Raw genomic sequence first — 24,792 nt, forward strand, 5'->3', positions numbered from 1 at the left:
CAGGGAAGGTATGTGTATGTTTTACTATCCTTGTGGGGAACAGAAGTTCTCACAAGGATACTTTGGACAAGTTTTGCCAGTCCTCACTAGGAAAAAGGCCATTTTAGGCTTAGGGTTTAGGGTTAGGATTAAGGTTAAGGGTTAGGGTTTAGGGGAAATGGGAATCAATTATTTGGTCCCCACAAGAATAATACAACAAACGTGTGAGCGTGCGTGTGTGTGAGCATGCGTGTGTGTGAGCATGCGTGTGTGTGAGCATGCGTGTGTGTGAGCATGCGTGTGTGGTTGCATGCTACATCCTCCCAGTCAGTGCAGGATCAGTGAACCTCCTGAACTCATCCTCCATTTTGCGTGTTGGTGTGTGCCATTCGTGAAACATATATATTTTTAAATTAAGCTCTTGAAACCATCAAGTCAAGGACGCCAGTCTCCGTTATTTAAGAGAAAATGGTTTGACGGAAAACAAATAATATTTGAACCCACTCTCGATCTCCCTCTATAACTCTGCCATGCACAGTAGGCTATAGGGCCCTGCTTTCTGTGAGACTAAGGGCTCGATTCAATCCATATTGCCAAAGTTCAGCTCCAGAGCTCGCTTAATATTTCAAGGTAACGTCTGATTGAGCCGCCATGTGCAGCGTTTACCGGGAATGCAGTTTCCGCGTAGGAGGGAACATTGCTTTTAAATGTAATTTGTGCTATAGAGCTGAACTTGGTTGTGTACAGTTCCACTATGTCTTACCTGTCTTCTACTGCTGTATGAACAGAACTCTGCTAAGGTGAATAAACAAGAACTTTGTGTCTTCTGAGCAAAACATGACACACATCACAAGCAGGATGTGGTTGACCTAAATGGAGACAGAACAATAGAGGGAGGAGAGATGAGAAGAAAAGAAAATCTACACTGGGAGTTGAGTGTTTTTGCATATTGACTGCCGTTAAAGTGAAACACTGTCAGCTTCAACTGTAACAGGTCCCTCCCTATAGGTTGTAAGCCTCATATGCAGTCTCAGCACATGATGCTACCCCGCAAACGTCTGAGTGAGACTACAGCATTAGGTTGTAGTCAGGGTTGGGTAGGTTACTTTCTACATTTATTCTGTAACAGTTACAAGTTACCTGTCCCAAATTGTAATCAGTAATGTAACTTTTGGATTACGCAAACTCAGTAACGTAATCTGATTACATTCTGTTACTTTTAGAGGACTTTCCCTTTAAGATGCATTAGAAGAAGACAAAAATGTATGTTACCAATTGAACGACATCTTTTGCAGGATAAATCAATGTTAAAGTTTACATAGCTGGCCATATATGGAAGTTACATTTTACTTTATGGGTTGGTTATGTAGGCTTCTTCCAGTCATGCCGTGATCTTCAAGAATAGGACTTGGAAATATGGAAGTATTGATTTACCTGAGCATGACTCCAAAACTAAGGACTTATTAGCCAGCCCTACACTTTTGTTGTCGCAGAGGACTGATTGGGCTCATTGATTTGAAAAATGGAATGGCATGCTTTGCCAAGAGTGTTCAAAGCTGTCATCAAGGCAAAGGGTGGATACTTTGAAGAATCTCAAATATATTTGGATTTGTTTAACACTTTTTTGGTTACTACATGATTCCATATGTGTTATTTCATAGTTTTGATGTCTTCACTATTATCTAACAATGTAAAAAATAAAGAAAAACCCTTGGAATGAGTATTTGTCCAAACTTTTGACTGGTACTGTACATATAATTTAGAAATCCCAAAATAGATGTAGCAACTACAGATTACCACTTTAAATATATCGAAAGTATGCAAGTTTGAGCAAGTGTCCATTAGGACTATGGATTATTTTTTATCAGCATGAATTAGATTGAGCAATACAAGCCCCACTTTTATTCCATAGGCTTGGATCCGCCCTATGCAGTTTTGCTAGAGCGCATTTTTCACTGGCTGTCCACTGGTTTGAAAAACAATGATTTGATTAACAGCTTAAACTTCTTGAGTTCAACCATTATCATGTTCAAATACACATGGAGATTTGTGAACAGCCACCCACAACGACCTGTAGCCTACAAAAACCTATTCCTGCTCTTTTCCCGCGATCCATCAAACACATTTGGTGCGTAATTTTAGCGGCCTCTACTTGTGTTCAGACTCGCTCAGGTGGAACAAACTTACTTTTGCGCCTTTTTTCAATGCTGATTTTAATTTCAGAGAACAGAAGTGTACATTTTTTTTTTCACAAACATCCTTTCTGAATTTAATAGTAATCCTCTAAGTAATCATTGAGTCTTTCAAAAGTATTGGTAATCTGATTACAATATTTTGCTGGTAACGTAATTGGACTACAGTTATTACATGTAATCCGTTACTCCCCAACCCTGGTTGTTGTTCACTCAGGGTTAATGTACCATCATTCAGTTTTAGGTGTCATCAACCTGTATTTTCCCCAGCTGAGTCATGTACTGTAAATGCCGAGCCTGGTTAAACCAGGCTTAACGCTGCACTCTGTAGTAAGCACAGCATTCAGTCTGTCCTAGGAAATGCTTTCCACCATCTATGTATCAAATGAACAGAACCCCTTTGTTGGAGTTGCATTTCTCTTTTTCTACGTTTATTTGCAGTCCTTCCCATATTCGATATTACATAACAAGTAAATACGCTTGTCTGCCGTCCACACAAAGTTTAAAACCATTCTGAGCCATCTCAGCAGTACTTAGTGTGATTTAATGGGTGACCGACAGTGATATGTGTTTTTCACCAGAGGCTGGGGATATTGAAAGACAACAGTGTTACAGCTAATGCCTTTTACACGAGCATACAATCACACATCTGAGGCCTCGGTCACCACCACCACCCTTCAAACCCACAAACGTCTCTATGTCCTTGCACATTGTTTAACAACTGGGTGTCAGCTGTTGGTTTACCCCTTTATTTGTTATTTCTAAAAATAGAAGATATTTCGTAAGCTTTTTTTGGGGGGGGGGGGCTGCAAGAAGCAATTTCAACTTGTGTTTTTGTGTAATATTCATTTTCTGAAAAAGAAAAATAGCATTTGGCCTCTCTTGCTCACATGTTTGCCCTCCATCTTTTACCCCAGATGTGAAGGTCCCCAGCAAATCAGAGACCAAGCGCTACAGTGAGATCTTCCGGGACTTCGATAATTTTGAACTCTCTCTGGTCAACTCGTAAGTCTTGACTTTTAGATTCACTCATCATGTACACTTGTTACCATTGTCACCCTCCACATCATAATCAGTCCATCATTCAGAACACCTTGACATGTTTTACATTTTAGTCCTTTAGCAGACTCTCTTGTGCAGAGCGACTTACAGTGCATTTGTCTTAAGGTAGCTCGGTGAGACAATCACAGTACGTAAAACCTTTCCTCAATAAGGCAATTATCAGCTAGTAAGAAAGACCAATATGACTGTTAGTGCAGGGATTACTTGTTTTTTATTTGTTGGGGGGGGGGGTCTACTGCTAGTTGCCAGAAAGAGGAAATGTATACCTACGTGAGATTTATAAACCGAGTATATTCTTCCTCTTACATCTATGTGTACATACAGTAGCAGTCAAATGTTTGGACACACCTACTCATTCAAGGGTTTTTCTTTATTTGTGCAATTTTCCAGGTGTCCAAACTTTTGACTGGTACTGTACCTTAGTTTGATAGGTCCTATTTAAGATTAACCCTTCATAATGGTTTCTTAGGTGCTTCATGAATCATTCATAAGCAATTGCAATGCTATATAGAAGGTGGAAAAGGGGTTATGTCACATTTGTCACCAGATGTAAGGACCTGAAAGTAATAACTTTTTAGATATTCTGAACACAAATATAAACGCAACATGTAAAGTGTTGGTCCTATGTTTCCATTAGCTAAAATAAAATATCCCAGAAATGTTCCATATGCACAAAAAAAAATATTTCTCTCAAATTGTGTTCACAAATTTGTTTACATTGACTGTTAGTGAGCATTTCTCCTTTGCCACGATAATCCATCCACCTGACATGTGTGGCATATCAAGTTGCTGATTAAACGGCATGATCATTACACAGGTGCACCTTATGCTGGGGACAATAAAAAGCCACTCCAAAATGTGCAGTTTTGTCACGCAACACAATTCCACAGATGTCTCAAGTTTTGTGGGAGAGTGCAATTGGCATGCTGACTGCAGGAATGTCCCCAAGAGCTGTTGCCAGAGAATTTACCATAAGCCACCTCCAACGTCATTTTAGAGAATTTGGCAGCACGTTCAACCGGCCTCACAACCACAGACCACGTGTAACCACGCCAGCCCAGGACCTTCACATCTGGCTTCTTTACCGGCGGGATCATCTGAGGAGGGTGGGGTGGTGCTGAGAAGTATTTCTGTGTGTAATAAAGCCCTTTTGTTGTGAAAACAAATTCTGATTAGCTGGGCCTGGCTCCCCACCCATGACTGTGCCCCTGCCCAGTCATGTGAAATCCAAAGATTAGGGCCCAATGAATTTATTTCAATTGACTGATTTCCTTATATGAACTGTAATTGAGTAAAATCGTTAATTTTTGCATGTTGCGTTTATATTTTTGTTAAGTGTAGTATGGATTTGCACAGAAAGAATAAGTGAAGCATCTAGTAATTATAAATGGTTCACGAAGGCTTCATAAAGCCATTATAACATGTATCTGCCCTCTGCTCCATCAGCACTGTAGAGGAGATGTTTCTAGACCCTGACTCCCAGTCAATTGCTGAGACCGTCTCTACGGAAACCACCGACAACACCGAGCTGGATCACGTGACGGTGGGGGAGCAGTACTATCAGTCAATCAATTAACGAATCAACATTCTTTCTAAAGCCATTTTTACACCAGCAGTTGTCACAAAGTGCTTTACAGATACCCAGCCTAAAAACAAACAAATAATCAATCGTTACTATGTTATCTCTGTCAGTCAATCAACATTTTTTTTCTAGCCTGGGTGCTCCGTTGTGTTGATACTTTTGGTACCGTTTGTACTAGCCAACAGGGGAGTCATTTAAATTTAGGTTCCGCTCATATTCTACTGACATGAAGTACAGTGTATATCGTCTTGTCTCCAAATCCATTTCTCCGTGTAACGTTCTGTATTCTACCCTGCAGTGTGAGGATGTCTACCCCCCAGATGGTGATGACAAAGATGGAGGTCTATCAGGTATGTTTGTAATACAATCACACGCATTTATTAAGCCCTTTTTTTTTTACATCAGCAGATGTCACAAAGTGCTTATGCAGAACGTGGTGTGTTGTATGCATGTGTGTTTTTCCATTTTGTTTGATTTAAATTCAAATCACTAAAGACTGACTCGAAATGTCCCCAACTCTGGTGTGAGTAACGGAGGAGGTTTGTTGGTTCAGCGTGATGAGTAACCTTGCCAGAGACATGACGACTTGCATTAGCTCCCACAACTAAAACGTACTTAGGCTATCGCTCAGCGGGCTGAGGCATGTAGCACACAGGTGACCCAGGTTCAAGCCCAGTTGGTAACATGTGCAAACCCTTGTTGTTTAGGCTTAAACTTCAGTATCCACAGTGTGCAGCAGGGCATTTGTAAAGGCTAAGAGAGATTTCGTTACATTACAGCCAGTGGTATTTAGAGGACAGGGGTAATGGTTGTAATGTATTGAAGGTGACTGGCCTCTGTTCTCTACCACCAGCACCATATGTTCCTTGTGTCCATTACCCATTTTAGACAGAAGATGTGGTACTGTATGTTACCTGCAAACAATACAAGGCAAGGTTTGTATGACTAGCCCCTTATATACAGTGCATTCGGAAAGCATTCAGACCCCTTGACTTTTTTCACATTTTGTTACATTAGTCTTATTCCAAAATGTGTTAAATAGTTTTTCCCCCCTTATCAATCTACACATAATCCCCCATAATGACAAAGCAAAAATAGTTTTTTAGAAATATTACATTTACGTAAGAATTCAGACCTTTTACTCAGTACTTTGTTGAAGCACCTTTGACAACGATTACAGCCTCAAGTCTTCTTGGGTATAACTCTACAAGCTTGGCACACCTGTATTTGGGGAGTTTCTCCCATTCTTCTCTGCAGATCCTCTCAAGTTCAATCTTGGTTTCATCAGACCAGAGAATCTTGTTTCTCATGGTCTGAGAGTCTTTAGATGCCTTTTGGCAAACTCTAAGTGGGCTGTCATGTGCCTTTTACTGAGGAGTGGTTTCCATCTGGCCACTCTACCATAAAGGCCTGTTTGGTGGAGTGCTGCAGAGATTTGTTGTCCTTCTGGAAGGTTCTCCCATCTCCAGAGGGTGTGACAATAAGTATTGTACAAACTTGGACTCAGGCTCAGAGAAACACAGCAGGCAGAGGTGAGGATAAATCCAGAACATTTACTGAAGCTTTACACAGCAAAAACAAGGCACTGGCACATGAATCACTAAACAAAACAAGAGACCTGAGCAACCGGCCCAGTTCACAGAGGACCTAAATAGTCATACACCAGGTGAACCCAATCAGGCTCACCTAGACACTAGAAAACATAAGGGTGCCCTCCAGTGTCACCCTCAGGGAATACACTCCAAGGTGACCTCTGACCTGTGACAGAGGGGAACTCTGGAGCTCTGTCAGAGTGACCATTGGGTTCTTGGTCATCTCCCTGACCAATGCTTCTCCCCCGATTGCTCAGTTTGGCCAGACGACCAGCTCTAGGAAGTCTTGGTGGTTCCAAACTTCTTCCATTTAAGAATGATGGAGGCCACTGTGTTCTTGGGGGCCTTCCATGCTGCAGACATTTTTTTTGTACCCTTCCTCAGGTCTGTGCCTTAACACAATCCTGTTTTGACGCTCTAGGGACAACTCATTCGACCTCATGGCTTAGTTTTTGCCCTGACATGCACCGTCAACTGTGGGACCTTATATAGACAGGTGTATGCCTTTCCAAATCATGTCCAATCAATTGAATATACCACAGGTGGACTCCAATCAAGTTGTAGAAACATCTTATGGACGATCAAAATAAACAGGATGAACCTGAGCTCAATTTGAAGTTTCATAACAATATACTTATGTAAATAAGGTATAAGGTATTTACTTTTTATTAAATTTGAGAAGAAATAAATAAATAACCTGATTTCGCTTTGTCATTATGGGGTATATTGTGTAGATTGAGGATTTATTTAATTAATTTTAGAATAAAGCTGTAGCGTGACAAAATGTGGATAAGGTCAAGGGGTCTGAATGCACTGTAAGGCAATATTTATTTCAAACAGACCCTTATTACCAGTTGTTTGCAGGTATACCCCTTTTATACATATCAGTGGGTAATTGGCAAATTCCGAGGGTTGGGGGTTGTTGTTGAACCATGGGGGCTGTTTGCATTTCAAATTAAGGATGTGTTAAACAATGGAAGTGTTAATGAATTTACCTGCAAAAAAATCTGAGAACCATTCACACAGACCCAATACCTGTATTTGGGTTACAGGGTCAGTATAAATACAGGAATCATGACTAGGTGTTTAGGTGGGTTTTATTGTTCCATGTTTTTCTACCCCCTATGCTTTTCAGAAATACAAAAAATCTGGTATAAAAATGCAGGCATAGTAAATTTGTGTGGTTTTGGTCTTTATGTGAAAGGGATGCAAGAGTCCAAGCCATTCTCTTCTGGAAACACTGGTGACTGACACTAATAGACAGCCAATCCAGGTGGGATGTGATGTGGGCGGGACTAGTGGGGTGACAGCCAGTCACGGTGGTTAATCTCCAACTATTCAACCTGTCTTGTTGACCTTTAATTAGCCGGTTGCGCTAATTGACTGTGTTAACGAGATTAGGAGAAGACTGGAGAGGGTGGGGAGGGAGAGAGGATTAGAGCTGCAGACAGATGCTCTCTAGTTTACCACTCAGACATATCCATCAAACAGGAAAGAGAGAGAGAGAGGGAGGGAGGAAGAGGGGAAGGAAGGGATGAGAGAGGGGGAGAGAAGGACATAGAGGTCGAGGAAGGGAGAAATGTGAGGGAGAAAGGGAGGTATAGGGGAGGTAGAGAGGGATGGGGGAAAAAGTGAGGGGGTGATCCCTTACGGAAAAAACAACATCAATTTCACATGTGATCTCATGTGAAGTTAATATGATTACATGTGACATGTTAAAGAAGCATGTGATAGCATGAAACTACACATGTGAAAACATTTAAGCACATGTGAAATAAATGTGATAACATGGGAATCCAACATTTCAACAGGTGATACCATGAAAATACACGTGACAACATTTTGAAGTTTTTCCTGTGAAAGTGCAAATTCGATTTTTACACATTTGAAAATGCAATTCCACATGTGAGAGTTAGGTTCTAACATGCGCCACTGCAAATTCCACATGTGAAAAGATGGTGTACACATGTGAACAACTGACCTCATTTGTGTGTCTTGTCTTCACACGTGAGAATTTCAGCTCAACATGTGAAAAACGTTCAAGGAAGTAATGAAATGGTATAGGCGTTTTAAGGTAACTGGTACGCTGATCAGCTAAAATAGTGTAATTAAACATGATTACCTTAGACATCAAATCCAATTTTATTGGTCACGTACACATATTTAGCAGATGTTATTGCGGGTGTTATTCCTAGCTTCAACAGTGCAGTAGTATCTACGTTTTCACAACAATGCACACATCTAAAAGTCAAAGAATGGGACTTAAGAAATATATAAATATTAGGACAATATGATGCCACCTGGGATTTGAAGTGCGCTTATCTTTCTGCTGCGCAGACTTCTCAGAAGTCCCCTACACGTTCATTACATATAATACCTCTCTGCACTGCTTTGTTTACATCGGGTAATCTGACTATTCTCTCATTGGTTCCATTGATTTATTTCAGTAATTTGAGGGTTTTCTGTATAGTTGTCTAATGTTGGTGAGGCATGTAATTCTGTTTTGATATTACTCCTGAATGAATAACTAGGATACATATAATAGTTTTCTTGAGTGTATTATACAAAGCTGAGATTTACTATTAAGTCAAAAGTATAAGAATAGAGGTGAAACTAGTCATTGACACAAACATGGTGGCGTAGCAGGAAGATCTGAATGCTGTGAACCGTGAGGTTGTGAGTTCAAATCCCAGGTGAGGACCTGTTGAATGATTATTACTGTATAAATAAACATATGTAATCATGTATGTCAAATATGAAGGTTGGAAACACCTCGGCTATTTCGTGATGTTCCTACGACATACTTTTGTTTGCAGGGCATCATGTGAAAATGTTAATCCACATGTGAAAGGTTATGGGATCATGTGAAATATTCCAAAACATGTTTTTTTTTTCACGTGACATTTCACAGGTGAAATAAAATGTTACATGTGCAAAACATTGTGATTTTCCATAAAGGGATGGGAGGGAGAAGAGAGAAACAGACAGAAGGGAAGAGTGAGTACAGAGTGAGTAATGAAAAGAGCATTGTTCAGCCTGAGAGGCAAAAAAAACTACAAAGGCGACAGAAAGGAAGACTAGTGAGATGATGGGGAAATGGGAATGAGTGGGGGACATGTTAGACCAGGGTCTTGTTCAATAGGACACAACGCAGCGGTACATTTTGCAATGGATACTGAAAAACAGTTGTTTTTTTCACAACGCTTTGAAATGTTTTTCCCCCTACTGAACACAGCCCACTTGTTTCTCCAGGAACTGTGTATGTATGTAGGGATGTCCTTTGACCCCATTAAACCCCAATTCCATGGACATAGACACACGTTGCCGTAATGGAGATTAAGGATTACAGGACCACGTAGAGCAGTGTTTAAATAAGACATTAGAATGGAAACATCCTGGAGCCGTGCCTATTGGCTGTGCTGCACGCCACGGAAGGCCTCGCGTCGCCCACTGCAGCGCACCAGACAGTCACCTCTTGGTGCGGGTTGCCCCTAGATGCTGATCTTTTTTCCCGTGTTATAAGATTTTATTTGATCTTTTAGAAAACAGTACAAAAATATACACATACATACGGCAACATCATACAAACATCACAACTGCCCAGACCCCAATCTCCAGCCCCCCTGCATCGCTTTTACGTAACATGGCCTAAATCTGCACCATTTCTCTCCGTAGCCCACCCACTTTCAATATTTTAAATAACAAATCATAAAATTTTTCCATTATGCTAATGATGGCGGATTGATTGATTTCCACGTTCTTAGTATACGTTATTTTTTTCAAGATGAGCGATGAAAAGAGAATCGTTCAACCCATCGGGTATCTCACGACACCCCCAGATGCCATGTCTTGAAATATGCAGACAGATTAAAGGGAAGTTTAAATTGTAATACTTCTGACAGCCAACTGTCTAGCTCCGCATACAACTTCCGGACTTTATAGCGTTCTCAGAAAGCATGGATTGTTGAGTCATTATTAGTTTTATACTTCAGACATGACTGCCATTGTGCTGTAGAATTTGTGAATTTTGTCTCTTGTATAATAAATTCTATACATTAGTTTATTCTGGGTTAAGCATACATTTTCGTTAACTGTAATTTCGGTAACACTTTACTTAACGCCCAACCCACGTGGGCATAACCATGCCATAATATGTCATAACAGCCGACAGAACCTGTCATAACCTGTCGTAATATGGTCATAACACTGTCATGACCCATATATTTACACCTGTTGTGACATATTGTGCTATTTTACGGATGGTTATGACACCTACATACGAGTGTCAAAACCCACATTTATTCAAATGTGTTTTTTTCCCTGCCAAGAAGTTTCTTTTCGTTTCAAAGTTTATTTCTTAAGTCCTTTGTTGTAATACATTCTTTACAGTCATGTTTTTTTCATCGTACAGTATTGGAAATACCTTCTAGAAAATACACTACGACACTGTCATAAAGGATTATGACCATCCTATGTCACTTTACTCGGACTAAGAAAATACACTACTATGACACTGTCATAAAGGATTATGACCATCCTATGTCACTTTACTTGGACTAAGAAAATACACTATGACACTGTCATAAAGGATTATGACCATCCTATGTCACTTTACTTGGACTAAGAAAATACACTTTATGACACTGTCAGGAAGCATTATGACCATCATAATTGTTTAAGCCAATCACGTACATTCCCTTATAAACTGGGTGGTTCGAGGCCTGAATGCTGATTAGCTGACAGCTATGGTATATCAGACCGTATACCACGTGTGTCTTGACCTGCTCCGGAAAACTGCTCCTGTATTCATCCCATTCATCAGCAGCAGAGCATTGGGATTAGGTGCATGTAGGACATTAATGTGTGAGCAACTACAATGATAGTTTAATATGGTCAATTTCAGAAAATGTTATATAACGTAAACATACTGTTGACAGGTAGGCTATAGCGTAATGGAATGTTTTTGCCTTGTGTGGTAGGTTTTGTGGGTTTCGACAGTCTTCTGTAGGTGTCTTATATGTCACAACAGGTCTAAATATATGTGTCATGACTGTGTACGTCAGCTGTTTCGACATATTATGACATGGCTACGTGTTATGACGCTGGCTGTCAAGTGAAGTGTTACCGTCATTTCGTTAGTCACGCTCCAACTTTTACCTCCATCCTGTGCCAACATCCGTTCATGTTTAAGTCTTGGTTCCAATGGTTTATATTTTATTTCCTAAGAGATTGTCAGTTGGTTAGGCTCTCTGCGAGGTTTTATATTTCTTACCTATCATATGAACATCCTTTTCTGACTCAAATAAGAGTCCCTAAATGTTGCTCTGATGCCCAAAAGATGTCAAATCGATTCGTAATAGGCCACTTTTAAGTTGCATGTATTTGAAACTATCAAATAATATATGTTGGTCAATTTGGTATTTTCCCCACTAATGATTAAGGTTAGGATTGGGGGAGAGGAAGCTGATCCTAGATCTGCACCTATGGGAACCTTCACCCCCGCAGCACCTCGTCTTCACCGTATTACCAAGCATATAGCATATACCTTCCCTCTGAGTTCCCTCCTCCTCTCTCTTCATTCAGTTACATCTAATACAGAATCCTGCCCTCACCCTAACCCAACCCACTCTTCCCAACCCCAAATTCTCCCAGCTACCCCCCACGCGAGGCGTGGGGCTGCGGATAGGGCCGAGCGGTGGGGGTAGGATGGTAGGGCTGATGAGTTGATTGGTCCGTGCCGTGACCTGCTTTCTGCAATGCCTGTCGCCTGTCCCGCCGGGTTGACATTGATTGATCCGTGGACTGCATATGTGCGGGTGTCAACTGTGTTGTTTATCTGTGTTAGTTGGTGTCAAGGGTAAATAACAGTATGGACCCAGTTCGGAGCTTGTGTAACTAACTACTGTTGGCACTTGTGTAAGACAAGTTGACATTCCGACAGTCATATATCAATATTCCTGATCTACTGTAATTCCATCAACCTACAGCTGTGAAGTTTTCTCTCCTGAGACAGAAAGGGAGAGAGAGAGAGAGAAAAAAAGATTGGGAGAGGGTGAGAAAGAGAGAGATGGGGGGGGGAGATCAAGTACAGAAAAAATGCTGGAAGGAGGAGCATCAATAATCCGTTTGTACTGAGCTCTAACCCTTTCTTCACCCCATCCACCCTCATAGTCCTCCTGACAGGGTCTGCAAGTCGCACACAAACACCAGGAGGTAAAACCTGGTTGTGATCTAAAGCCTGTCACTCCACAATCTGGACCTGCCCTCTCTGGATAATCCCTAGTCCCAGAAGCCAGCACAGGCAGAGCGGAGCGAGAGGGGACACACACACACAGGTGGTACAGGGACACTCGTTGCCGAAGTGTGAAGGGGAGCCCACAACAGAGGGAGACAGGGAGCGAGAGGTCAACGCAGCACAACACTCGGTCTTAAAGTCTTCATCATTTTTGGTGGATTTTGCTTCTCTGACATGGAGTTACTTGTTTCAAGAGAGAAGCCCCTTCTATGCTCTGTTCTCACTCTAGGAACTGAGAGAGGCTTCTGTGACAACACGCAGAGAGGAATCGAGCTCAGAATTAGAGTGTAGGACACAATACATCTCTGTGTTGGAGAAGAAGATGTGAAACAGGAAATGGACTTCTCAGAAGACTGCGGTATTGACAGGTCCAACGATCTATTTCTGTGCCTGCAGCTCGACTGCTGACGGGTCAAAGAAGTGCAAGGACAGCGGTACTGATAGTGACGTCGCGAGATCACGAGTGGGGGGGGAGAGGACTTGAGAAAGCCCATGACAGGGAAAGAGAGAGCAGAAAGGAGAGTGAGGGAGGGAGGAAGGAAGAAAGAAAGCACATGACATGCGTTGCAGGATTGTTGCACGTCGCCATCCGCTGTCACTGAGTCAGAGAGGAAGACGAGAGAGAGAGAGAGAGAGAGCGAGAGCAGTTGAATGACTTCAGACTGCTGTCAATAACACCAAAGCCCTGACTTCCATAACAACCACGACACAAAACACCCGCTCTGGTGTTGCCACATCGGTTACAGCACTCTGGCACCGAGGAGTTGCCAGGGTGATCTTCTCAGACGTCACATTTTCTCTCTCTCTCTCTGACGGAGGAGGGGAGCGGTGGAACAGGTGCTGGGGGGGAGGAGTGGAGGGGGTAGGAGCCAGGGAGAGGTAGAGAGAGGGAAGAGGAGAGGAGGTGAACCTAAAAAGCCTGTTTGGGACCCTCAGGCAAATCCCTTTCTCTCTCTTTTCCTTTCTTCACTTCATGTCCGTTAAAGCACAGTTTGTTTAGCCCTGGAAGCAGCTGGTCTAGGCTGGACTGGAAAATGTCCTTGGGACGTTTAGATTTTCCCACATGATGACCTCTTGCTATGCATGCTTTGAGATGACCAACCTATGACCACACCTCCACCCGTGGTGGTTTAGGAGTGATCACTTGGGGCAACTGCAGCACCTGCAGACCTTGTGGCCTCCGGGGACAAGCCCTGATGACCAGTCATTCTCGGTATCTCTTCTCCATAGAGTTTTGTTTGGCTAAACCACAAACCTGTCGTGGAAACAGAGCTATGTTTCTGATGAACTCAATGAACTGAGAAATTGGAGATACCCTTCTTTTTTTTTCGGTTCTCTTTTATTCCTTTGTTTTTGTTTCTTGGATGACAAATTATTCGGATTACGCATTGTTGATAGTATGGGAGACAAAGCATACCCGTGAGCCCAGCTTTTCCCCTGGGAATCAGGCGGGAGAGGGGTTTGTTTTGGATGCCCCGTGGGGGTCCAGACTGCCCCGTTGTGTTTGTTTTGGGGTACAAAAGCCCTCCTGACTGTGTCCCATCAGGGTGAGGTAGAGAGAATATGCAGTGATGCTGATGTACTCACTCTCAGCCCAGGAAGCAGACCTGGCTCTGTGTCGCTGTGAGGGAGGCGTGGAGCTGGCCCTGCAGTATGCCAAGATGTGGTGCCGCTACGCCAAGGACCTGCTGGCCTGGATGGAAAAGAGAATCAGCCTGGGTGAGTGGAGATGTGGGTGTGTTTGTTTCTGTGTCTCTCTGCCTGTGTGTACGTGGGTGGGGATATTTCTGTGTCTGTCTGCCTGCTTGTCAGTCTGTCTGTCTCATATTCATACCTGCACATCTCACAATGATATAAACACATGATTTAATTCAAGTTAAGTGTGCCTATCTCAAAATTAGGGCATGGCCCATAGTGTATCACTGCAATGTGGTACAGACTCATTCAAAGTAACAAATGGACACAACTACCCAAGTATAACATATTCACAAACACATATATTTGTAAATATGTGCTTGCATGTGAACAATGTGCTTAGCATATAAACAAATGAAAGGGTTCACACACCAAATGTGAAGTATATACCATGTTTCTGGCATTCATAGACAGTTAAGCCTTCTCGAGACATAAGATAAACAACAATCATTTTAGGACAACATGAAAGGCTCTCTTATCCCTCTGTAAAAAAAAAAGTTATTTTACTGTATGGAACTGCAGAAAACTACAGCAACCAAAGCTCTTCTCCTCGGAAAGACAAGAAGTCAGTCACTCTGTTCCTGGAAAAGACAACAGCGTCTAAAGTAGGCCTACCCTGCCATTAGAGAATGTGTGTTTATTCTTCAACTGTAATAGGATAATAGACCTTGTGGTTGAACCCTGTGTGGAAGGATAAACAGTATTCTCCACAGTACCCTCTGGTGGTAAAACTTTGGTATTACAAGGACTGTTATAGGGACCATTTACATTCCTAGTGAGCAAAACTGGTTGAAAATATATCAGGGAAAATAATTAACCATTTCAGGGACAGCAAGATATCACGGACCCCTTAGGTTGAGGAACATTGTTAGGGTATTACGGAGCGGTATAACCTACCCTGAGAAACATTGTTAGGGTATTACGGAGCAGTATAACCTACCCTGAGAAACACTGTTAGGGTATTACGGAGCAGTATAACCTACCCTGAGAAACATTGTTAGGGTATTACGGAGCAGTATAACCTACCCTGAGGAACACTGTTATGGTATTACGGAGCGATATAACCTACCCTGAGGAACACTGTTATGGTATTACGGAGCGATATAACCTACCCTGAGGAACACTGTTATGGTATTACGGAGCGATATAACCTACCCTGAGGAACACCGTTATGGTATTACGGAGCGATATAACCTACCCTGAGCAACACTGTTAGGGTATTACGGAGCGGTATAACCTACCCTGAGGAACACTGTTAGGGTATTAGACCTGTATGGTTGGTAGCCAATGAGGATAACATGGAGCGGGCCAGCCACTCCCCCCAGGGGAACCCCACAGAGACTACAGGGCAGATTAACCAGGCCACAACAGGAGAATGGACAGGATGGACAGCCTACAGTTCTGCTCTGTACTGTAGCCTTCTGTACTGTAATGTACTCTGCTATACCACACTGTAATGTACTGCACTGTTCTGTGCTGTGCTGTAGGAGGGCAGAGATCAGCTCACCAAGGTGCTGCTAAGCAGACCTGTGTTTGGATAGCTGTGTATAGGAAATGGAGAGAGGTCAGAGTGACAATGTAGGGGAAGTGGTCAACGTAGAGGGAAAGGTCTGAGCCAGTGGTCAGTTGAATGCAGTGGAGGCTGGTGGAAGGAGCTATAGGAGGGCTCATTGGGCTCAAATGGACCGGTATCACACGGCAAACCTATAGACACCACATGTTTGACTCCGTTCCATTTATTCAATTCCAGCCATTACAACGGGCCCATCCTCCCGTAGATCCTTCCACCAGCCTCCACTGGTTGAATGGTTGCAACGCTGACACCACAGCATCAGTATGGATCAGCAGATTAGTCTACTTGAAGTAGGGCAGCACTTAGGCAGCCAAAGCAGAGCATTGATTTTGATATTTGGTGATGTAGGCTAACAATCTGAACTGACCTCTCCTCTCTATGAGGTCTGATGGCCTGATATGAGATCTGATATGTTACATATCGGTTGTTATATCACCATTGAAAGACATAAATGGAACACGCAACAGCTCCAAAAGTCCAATGGATATTTGGCTGGATGAAAGCTTTTGATAAGACAGCCTGACAATATTGTTATGCTAATCGATTGTTTTAACTCAAATCAAATCACGTTCCATCATACTGACTTATTCTGGTCTGTTTGCAGAGCAAGAGTTTGCCAAGAACATCGTAAAGGCAGCAGAAACAGCTAAGTCCTGTGTGGCTCAGCAGGTATGGATGCTTTTCTTGTCTCTCGTGTGCATGGGGCTGTATAGGGTGTACATGTGATGTTGTGTACAGTATTGCATAGAAAAGTATTCAATTCATATCAGATGACTCTTCCAGGCCTGTTACTCGCCACCATAGTGGGATGCACTGAAAAGTCGCTGCGCATTAAAGCATCTGCTGAATTACCACAATGAAATGTTTTACAGTGCCTTGACTTTTTGCACCATTTGTTGTGTTGCAGCCTGATTTTCCAACGGATTAAATGTCTCCGGCCTACACACGATATCCCATAATGTCAGAGTGGAATTATGTTTTTGGATATAATTCATTCAAAATGAAAAGCTGAAATGTTTTGAGTCGAGCCTAAATACGTTCAGGAGTAAACAATCTGGTGAACAAGTCCCGTAATAAGTCGCATGGACTCATTAAATGTGTTAATAATGATATTTGTATGACTACTTCATCTTTGTACCCCACACATACAATTATCTGTAAGGGCCCTCAGTCGAGCAGTGTATTCCAAACATAGATTCAACCAGAAAGACCAGGGAAGATGGGTAGATGGGTAAAAAAAACAACAGACATTGAATATCGCTTTGAGCATGGTGAAGTCATTAATTACACTTTGGATGGTGTGTCAATACACCCAGTCACTGCAAAGATACAGGCGACCTTCCTAACTCAGTTGCAGGAGAGGAAGGAAACCGCTCAGGGATTTCACCAAGAGGCCAATTTCAAACAGTTACAGAGTATAATGGCTGTGATAGGAGTAAACTGAGGATGAATCAACAATGTTGTAGTTTGAAAATAGTAATGGGCAAATGTTGCACAATCCAGGTGTGGAAAGATCCCAGAAATACTCACAGCTGTAATTGCTGCCAAAGGTGCTTCTACAAAATATTGACTCAGGGGTGTGAATATAAAGTAGATATTTATGTATTTCATTTTCAATAATTTTGCAAAAAAAATCTACAAACATGTTTTCAGGCAACACAACAAAATGTGGAATAGGTCAAGGGGCATGAATACTTTCTAAAGGCACATGTGCAGTATTGCATAGAAACATATTATTTCATGAATTTCACCACTCTCTCTACATATTCTCTGAAATACTGTAGATCTATTATCTCTAAATATAACTGAAATATATCTTCCATAGCGCATTGAAACGATATCTATGGCATGGTTCTTACTGTGCCGTTGTTACAGGACATGATGCCTCTGCAGTACATCTACACCATGGCCCTGGAGCACGACATGAAGACCAGCCAGTCTACTAAACAGACATCAGAACTGCTGCAGCAACGCTGCTACCAGGTACTATAGACAGACGGACCGACGGACAGACAGGCAGGAGAACCGCCACAGACAGAAACAATTAGCAAGCCTACTCAATGTGTCCAACAACAACAACAAAAACATTCCTGTATGCAAGTAAATGTGGAATAATGTGTAAACGGATTGAGTACGATGTGTTTAATCTGACGTCTTTATCCTGAAGGCCCTGGCATCCAAGAAGAATGAGATTGATAAGTGGCGCAGGGAGTTCAAGGATCAGTGGTCCAGAGAACAGAGGAGGATGGTAAAACAGCTGTTTGTTTGTTTTTTGAAGACGCTACTGTGTGTGCGAGTGTTTAACAGCTTCTCCCATTGATCGGAGCATTGCGTTAACTGAACGGCTTCTCTCATTGGTCAGAACAATGCGGTAACAATGCTTCTCTCATTGGTCAGAATGAGGCGGTGGCGGCTCTGAAGAAGGCTCGTCAGCAGTACCTGCAGCGCAGCGAGGACCTGGAGAAGACCAAGGCGGTGACGGCCAAGGCCGGGGACGAGCTCACAGCGGGAAACAAGACCCTGGATAAGAGGAGGAAGTCACGTGACGACGCACATTCAAAGGTGTGGTGCAGCGGGTCCGGCCGCCATATGGGGTTCACTGAAACATATCCCTCTCTTTTTTTTGGTTCCACTTTTTAGGTTATCATTATTTTTTTGAAAGGAAAATTCGAGTTGTATTTTTCGGTGACTCACTGTGCCCATCTCCCGCTCTCTCTCTCCTTCTCTCTCTCCCTCTCTCATCCAGGTGATAGAGGCAGAGATGCAGTACAGACAGTGTGTGTGTGAGGCCCACGACCACCAGGACAAGCTGGAGAGATTGAAGGAGAAAATCATAGTTCACACCCGCAAACTCATCTGCCAGGGGGACACTGTGCTCAAGGAGGTGGGTGTCCAGGCCCATTGGAGATAGACGTCCCCTGTGCTGGATGGATCAAGTGGAGTGCATAATAAAGATAGTGACAGCATAAGAGGGGGCATAAGAGTGAATAGACCCAAGGCAAGCAGTCAGCAGCCGTTTCAATTAGTCTTTTAAGACTGTCAATGCTTTTGATTTCAACAATCGCCCCAACAAACAAACAAAACATTAAAATATGGTCCAGTTCTCCATTTCTAAATAATATAGTAGTATAATATATGCCAGGTAGTAGACCCTTTTTCCAAAGCAATTTAGTCATGCGTGCATACATTTTACATACAGGAAGTCCTGGGATTGAACCGAATATGCTGGCGTTGCCGTGCTCTACCAACCGAGCTACCGAGGTATCTTGAGCTCAATGGGATGAATCATTTTTAAATAATCCCTCTTATCATGTACCTCTACCACCCCTAGGCCACAGTGAACATGTTCTACTTCCAGCGTCAGCAGACGGAGCCGGTTCCCCTGGGCTACCACAACCTGGAGTTGACCTGCAGGCCGTGTGAACCCGGGGAGCCCTACCTGCTCTACATCTTCAAGAAGAGAAGCCAAGAACAGCCCCTACAAACCTTCACCTTCCAGGAGTTTGTCCCTCAGAACAAGAGGTACGTTCGGTTGGAAGATTTGTCCTGTTTTAGATAGGCTACGGCTCTAATGGATGCTACTGTTTGTCCCGTTAGTGCCTATTGTCTTATGTTTAGAGTTGTTGTCAATGTTAATTGTGTGCCTGCGTGTGTGTGTGTATGCTTACCTGCGTGTGTGTGTGCGTGTGTTTCCAAATCTGTGTGTGGCACCTCCAAGTGGCCGTCGTAAGACCAGCAACCCCAGCTCTCTGCAAGACTCCTTCTCCCTGCCTGAAGAAAGTCTAGTTAAACGAAAGGGCTACAGTGACAGTGAGAGCATAGGAGGCAGTCTGGAATCTTTGTCCAGCCCAGGTAAGCCTGTGTGCTTCATTCCACAGATTTCATTTATTGACCAAGATTGACCAATCGTCAAACATCTAGGTCATGATTGCTCGTGGTGAGAAATAATGTGTTCGCTACGAAGCTTACCCAGCTCGCCCTGTTTGTCTGGTCCTCTCTCCTTCTCTGCGTGTCTTACCCACGTTGAACCCTGAACCCTGTAGCCCATGGCAACAGGATGCTTCTTAAAGCCCCCTCCACAGGGACCATGTCATCAGACGACCTGGATGAGAGGGACATGGCCACTGTCCTGGAAGGAGGTGAATGTCACCGTCGTCACCTAACTCACACAACAGACACCAACTAGTGGCTCTCTATATGTAAATGTTCCTGCCGAATTCCCGAATCTACCCCTAACCCAGCGTTTCCCAAACTCGGTCCTCGGGGCCTCAAGGGGTGCATGTTTTGGTTTTGATTCAGACAACCAAACAACTCCTCATCAAGCTTTGATTATTTGAATCATCTGTGGAGTGTTAGGACAAACAACAACAACAAACGTGCAGCCCTTGAGGTCCCCAGGACCAAGTTTGGGAAACGCTGCCCTAACCCCTACACCCTAGCCACTCCGGTAGATCTGAGAGGATTAGATCGATTATAATCATTGTGGCAATTGCTTCTTGTCTACTGATTGGCTAGGTGGAAGTGTTGCCGTTTTCTTCCACTTGTCCAATCCTCTCAGGTCTATGTGAGTTGCTAGGGAGTAGGGTTCTGTTTGGAACTAAGGGTAGTGTTTCCCACCGTGACTTGTACACTGCCGAGTATGACTGAGTCCGGTTCCTGTGTGGTTTCTCCTAGATTGTGTGGACTCCACTCCAGAGGGGAACGGTGCGGTGGGGAAGGTACGGACTACGTCCCGAGCCGTGCTGACGCACCGATTCCGGAAGATGAAGAGCAAGATGGTGAAGTGCAAGCAGTGTGACACCTACATCGTGGTCAACGGCATCGAGTGTGAGGAGGTGGGAAAGAGGAGGAAACGAAGGAGAGACTTTCATGTGGCAGCCTCTTAACTGACAAAAGTAGAACGTTGTCGCCTGATTCACAGTCACACTAAAGGGTGGAACCGAGCTGTACTGGGCTGGTTTGGTTCTCTGTCCTCCACAGTGGCGCCAGCACAGTATGGCTCAGGTTGAGTCTATAGTGTGATCCAGGTATATAGGGTGTGATTTGAGGTCACCCTGTGCTTTGCTAATCCATGTCCTCTGTCTCGCCTGCCGTCAATCTGTAGTGTGGCGTGGCGGTCCACAGGAAGTGTCTGGAGGTGTTACAGCATGAGTGTGAGAACAGGAAGAGCATTCTGTTTGGCGTGGGTTTCTCCCTGTTGCCCCGGGACCGGCCTGACGAGGTGCCCTATGTGGTCCAGCGCTGCACGGCCGAGATAGAGAGCAGGGCCCTCACTCTACAGGTACAGTATTAACCTGGATGTCATATGCCTTAGAATAAGTACTGAAGCAAACAGGAAAACTGTTTTGCAGAAGCGACAATACAGTGCCCTTCTCTCAATCCCTCTTGCTTTCTCTTGCCCTCCTTTCCCCCTACATCCAACCCTCCCTCCCTCCCACCCAGGGGGTGTATCGTATCAGTGGGTCGAAGCCTCGTATCCAGAAGCTGTGTCAGGTCTTCGAGACCCAGGGGGACCAAGTCGACCTCTCTGACCTTTCACCTCATGACGTCACCTCGGTCCTCAAACACTTCTTCAAGGAGGTACAACTCCACTGTTTCCCAGACAACAAAGAAAATGGATATTACAGTCAATATAATGTAGAGCCAACGATACAGTTAATACAGACAATATGCTGTAGAGCCAACTATACAGTTAATACAGACAATATACTGTAGAGCCAACGACAGTTAATAGAGACAATATACTGTAGAGCCAACGATACAGTTAATACAGACAATATACTGTCGAGCCAATAACACAGTTAATACAGACAATATACTGTAAAGCCAATGACACAGTTAATACAGACAATATACTGTAGAGCCAACGACACAGTTAATACAGACAATACAATGTAGAGCCAACGACACAGTTAATACAGACAATATACTGTAGAGCCAACGATACAGTTAATACAGACAATGTACTGTAGAGCCAATGACAGTTAGAGACAATATACTGTAGAGCCAACGACAGTTAGAGACAATATAATGTAGAGCCAACGATACAGTTAATACAGACAATATACTGTAGAGCCAATAACACAGTTAATACAGACAATATACTGTAGAGCCAACGACACAGTTAATACAGACAATATACTGTAGAGCCAACGACAGTTAATAGAGACAATATACTGTAGAGCCAACGACAGTTAATAGAGACCATATCGAGGCGAATGGATTCTGACTTGAGATACAGTCATACATTGTTATACACTGTTATTTAAGCTCTCACACAAAGCTCCCTTTCATGATTATGCCAAACTATGACTAGTATGGACATATCTTAACTCAGGATTCCCCTTTTAGTGAACATCATGTGGTACAGTTGTCAGTCAATGCATCGAAGCTAATAAGTATTTATTATTATTATTATGTGTTAATTAATTGTTAATAATAACCATCTTCCTCCTCACACAGCTTCCAGAGCCGCTGTTGACCTTTGACCTGTACAATGACTTCATCGGGGTGGGCAAGGAGATCCAGCATCTTAGTGACAGGGAGGCGGCAGCAGAGACTCCTGGGATAGTGAATGACCTCACATATAACCTGAGAGACCTGCTGGAGAGACTGCCCCCATACCGCTACTACACACTGCAGCATATGATGCGTCACCTTCACAGGTACTACACTATTACACAGTGCAGCATATGATGTGTCACCTTCACAGGTACTACACACTGCAGCATATGATGCGTCACCTTCACAGGTACTACACTACTACACACTGCAGCATATGATGCGTCACCTTCACAGGTACTACGCTACTACACAGTGCAGCATATGATGCATCACCTTCACAGGTACTACTCTACTATACAGTGATGTGTCACCTTCACAGGTACTACACTATTACACAGTGCAGCATATGATGCATCACCTTCACAGGTACTACACACTGCAGCATATGATGCGTCACCTTCACAGGTACTACACTACTACACAGTGCAGCATATGATGCGTCAACTTCACAGGTACTACACACTGCAGCATATGATGCGTTACCTTCACAGGTACTACACTACTACACAGTGCAGCATATGATGCATCACCTTCACAGGTACTACTCTACTACACAGTGATGCGTTACCTTCACAGGTACTACACTACTACACAGTGCAGCATATGATGCGTCACCTTCACAGGTACTACACAGTGCAGCATATGATGCGTCACCTTCACAGGTACTACGCTACTATACAGTGCGGCATTTGATGTGTCACCTTCACAGGTACTACACTACTACACAGTCCAACATATGGTGCGTCACCTTCACAGGTACTACACTACTACACAGTGCAGCATATGATGTGTCACCTTCACAAGTACTACTCTATTATACAGTGCAGCATATGATGCGTCACCTTCACAGGCACTACACACTGCAGCATATGATGCATCACCTTCACAGGTACTACACTACTACACAGTGCAGCATATGATGCATCATCTTCACAGGTACTACACTACTACACAGTGCAGCATATGATGCGTCACCTTCACAGGTACTACACACTGCAGCATATGATGCGTTACCTTCACAGGTACTACACTACTACACAGTGCAGCATATGATGCGTCACCTTCACAGGTACTACACTACTACACAGTGCAGCATATGATGCATCACCTTCACAGGTACTACTCTACTACACAGTGATGCGTTACCTTCACAGGTACTACACTACTACACAGTGCAGCATATGATGCATCACCTTCACAGGTACTACTCTACTACACAGTGATGCGTTACCTTCACAGGTACTACACTACTACACAGTGCAGCATATGATGCGTCACCTTCACAGGTACTACACAGTGCAGCATATGATGCGTCACCTTCACAGGTACTACGCTACTATACAGTGCGGCATTTGATGTGTCACCTTCACAGGTACTACGCTACTACACAGTCCAACATATGGTGCGTCACCTTCACAGGTACTACACTACTACACAGTGCAGCATATGATGCGTCACCTTAACAAGTACTACTCTATTATACAGTGCAGCATATGATGCGTCACCTTCACAGGCACTACACACTGCAGCATATGATGCATCACCTTCACAGGTACTACACTACTACACAGTGCAGCATATGATGCGTCACCTTCACAAGTACTACTCTATTATACAGTGCAGCACCATGCTCCCACCTATTCGGGACATCTATTCGAAACGGTGCCCGAGGAAGGCCTGCAGCATCATCAAGGACCCCACACACCCCAACCCAACCACGAGCTGTTCACTCCCTTACCGTCGGGCAGACAGTATCGGAGCATGAGATCTGATACCAACAGGCTCCGAGACAGTTTCTATCCTCAAGCCATCAGACTGCTGAACACTTGAACTGGACTGACCACCTGATCTGATTCTCCACACCTTAGCACGCATGCACTCACTCACACATCACAACTGCTGACTCTTATTATGATTTCTCAGTATTGCACAATCCCCCCTTCCCCGAAACACATGGAAATATGGACTGTAAATTGTGCCTTCCTGTATTATTTATATATATATATATATATATTTTTAAATTACTCCCCTTTTTCATCGCTGCAACTCCCCCAACGGGCTCGGGAGGCGAAGGTCGAATCATACATCCTCCAAAACATGACCCGCCAAACCTCGCCTCTTGACACCTGACCGCTTAACCTGGAAGCCAGCTGCACCAATGTGTCGGAGGAAACACTGTTCACCTGATGACCAAGGTCAACCTGCAGGCGTCCCCCATCCACAAGGAGTCGCTAGAGTGCGATGAGCCAAGTAAAGCC

General features: G+C 43.5%; 1 protein-coding gene and 1 long non-coding RNA gene across 3 annotated transcripts in view; one reads left to right on the plus strand and one right to left on the minus strand.

The window, feature by feature from the left end:
• Positions 1-24,792, plus strand: part of LOC135555885 (GEM-interacting protein-like) — a 47,619-nt gene that overhangs the window by 13,414 nt on the left and 9,413 nt on the right. For both annotated transcript variants that reach the window (XM_064988675.1, XM_064988676.1), the window contains 16 exons: positions 3,089-3,176; positions 4,680-4,776; positions 5,114-5,165; positions 14,296-14,421; positions 16,575-16,639; positions 17,846-17,953; positions 18,138-18,218; positions 18,368-18,532; positions 18,717-18,854; positions 19,302-19,492; positions 19,689-19,822; positions 20,014-20,109; positions 20,645-20,805; positions 21,075-21,251; positions 21,413-21,550; positions 22,433-22,635. In XM_064988675.1, the coding sequence (XP_064844747.1) occupies positions 3,089-3,176; positions 4,680-4,776; positions 5,114-5,165; positions 14,296-14,421; positions 16,575-16,639; positions 17,846-17,953; positions 18,138-18,218; positions 18,368-18,532; positions 18,717-18,854; positions 19,302-19,492; positions 19,689-19,822; positions 20,014-20,109; positions 20,645-20,805; positions 21,075-21,251; positions 21,413-21,550; positions 22,433-22,635 (2,020 nt within the window). The remainder of the gene's footprint in view (positions 1-3,088; positions 3,177-4,679; positions 4,777-5,113; positions 5,166-14,295; positions 14,422-16,574; positions 16,640-17,845; positions 17,954-18,137; positions 18,219-18,367; positions 18,533-18,716; positions 18,855-19,301; positions 19,493-19,688; positions 19,823-20,013; positions 20,110-20,644; positions 20,806-21,074; positions 21,252-21,412; positions 21,551-22,432; positions 22,636-24,792) is intronic.
• On the minus strand, positions 7,135-20,036 carry LOC135555901 (uncharacterized). Its single transcript, XR_010457916.1, has 3 exons — positions 19,639-20,036; positions 14,290-14,395; positions 7,135-9,108 (listed from the first exon to the last, which is right to left on the minus strand). It is a non-coding gene; the product is annotated as an uncharacterized LOC135555901 (long non-coding RNA).

The sequence above is a fragment of the Oncorhynchus masou genome, chromosome 15 (genome assembly GCF_036934945.1).
Source record: "Oncorhynchus masou masou isolate Uvic2021 chromosome 15, UVic_Omas_1.1, whole genome shotgun sequence".
Lineage (NCBI taxonomy): Eukaryota > Metazoa > Chordata > Actinopteri > Salmoniformes > Salmonidae > Oncorhynchus > Oncorhynchus masou.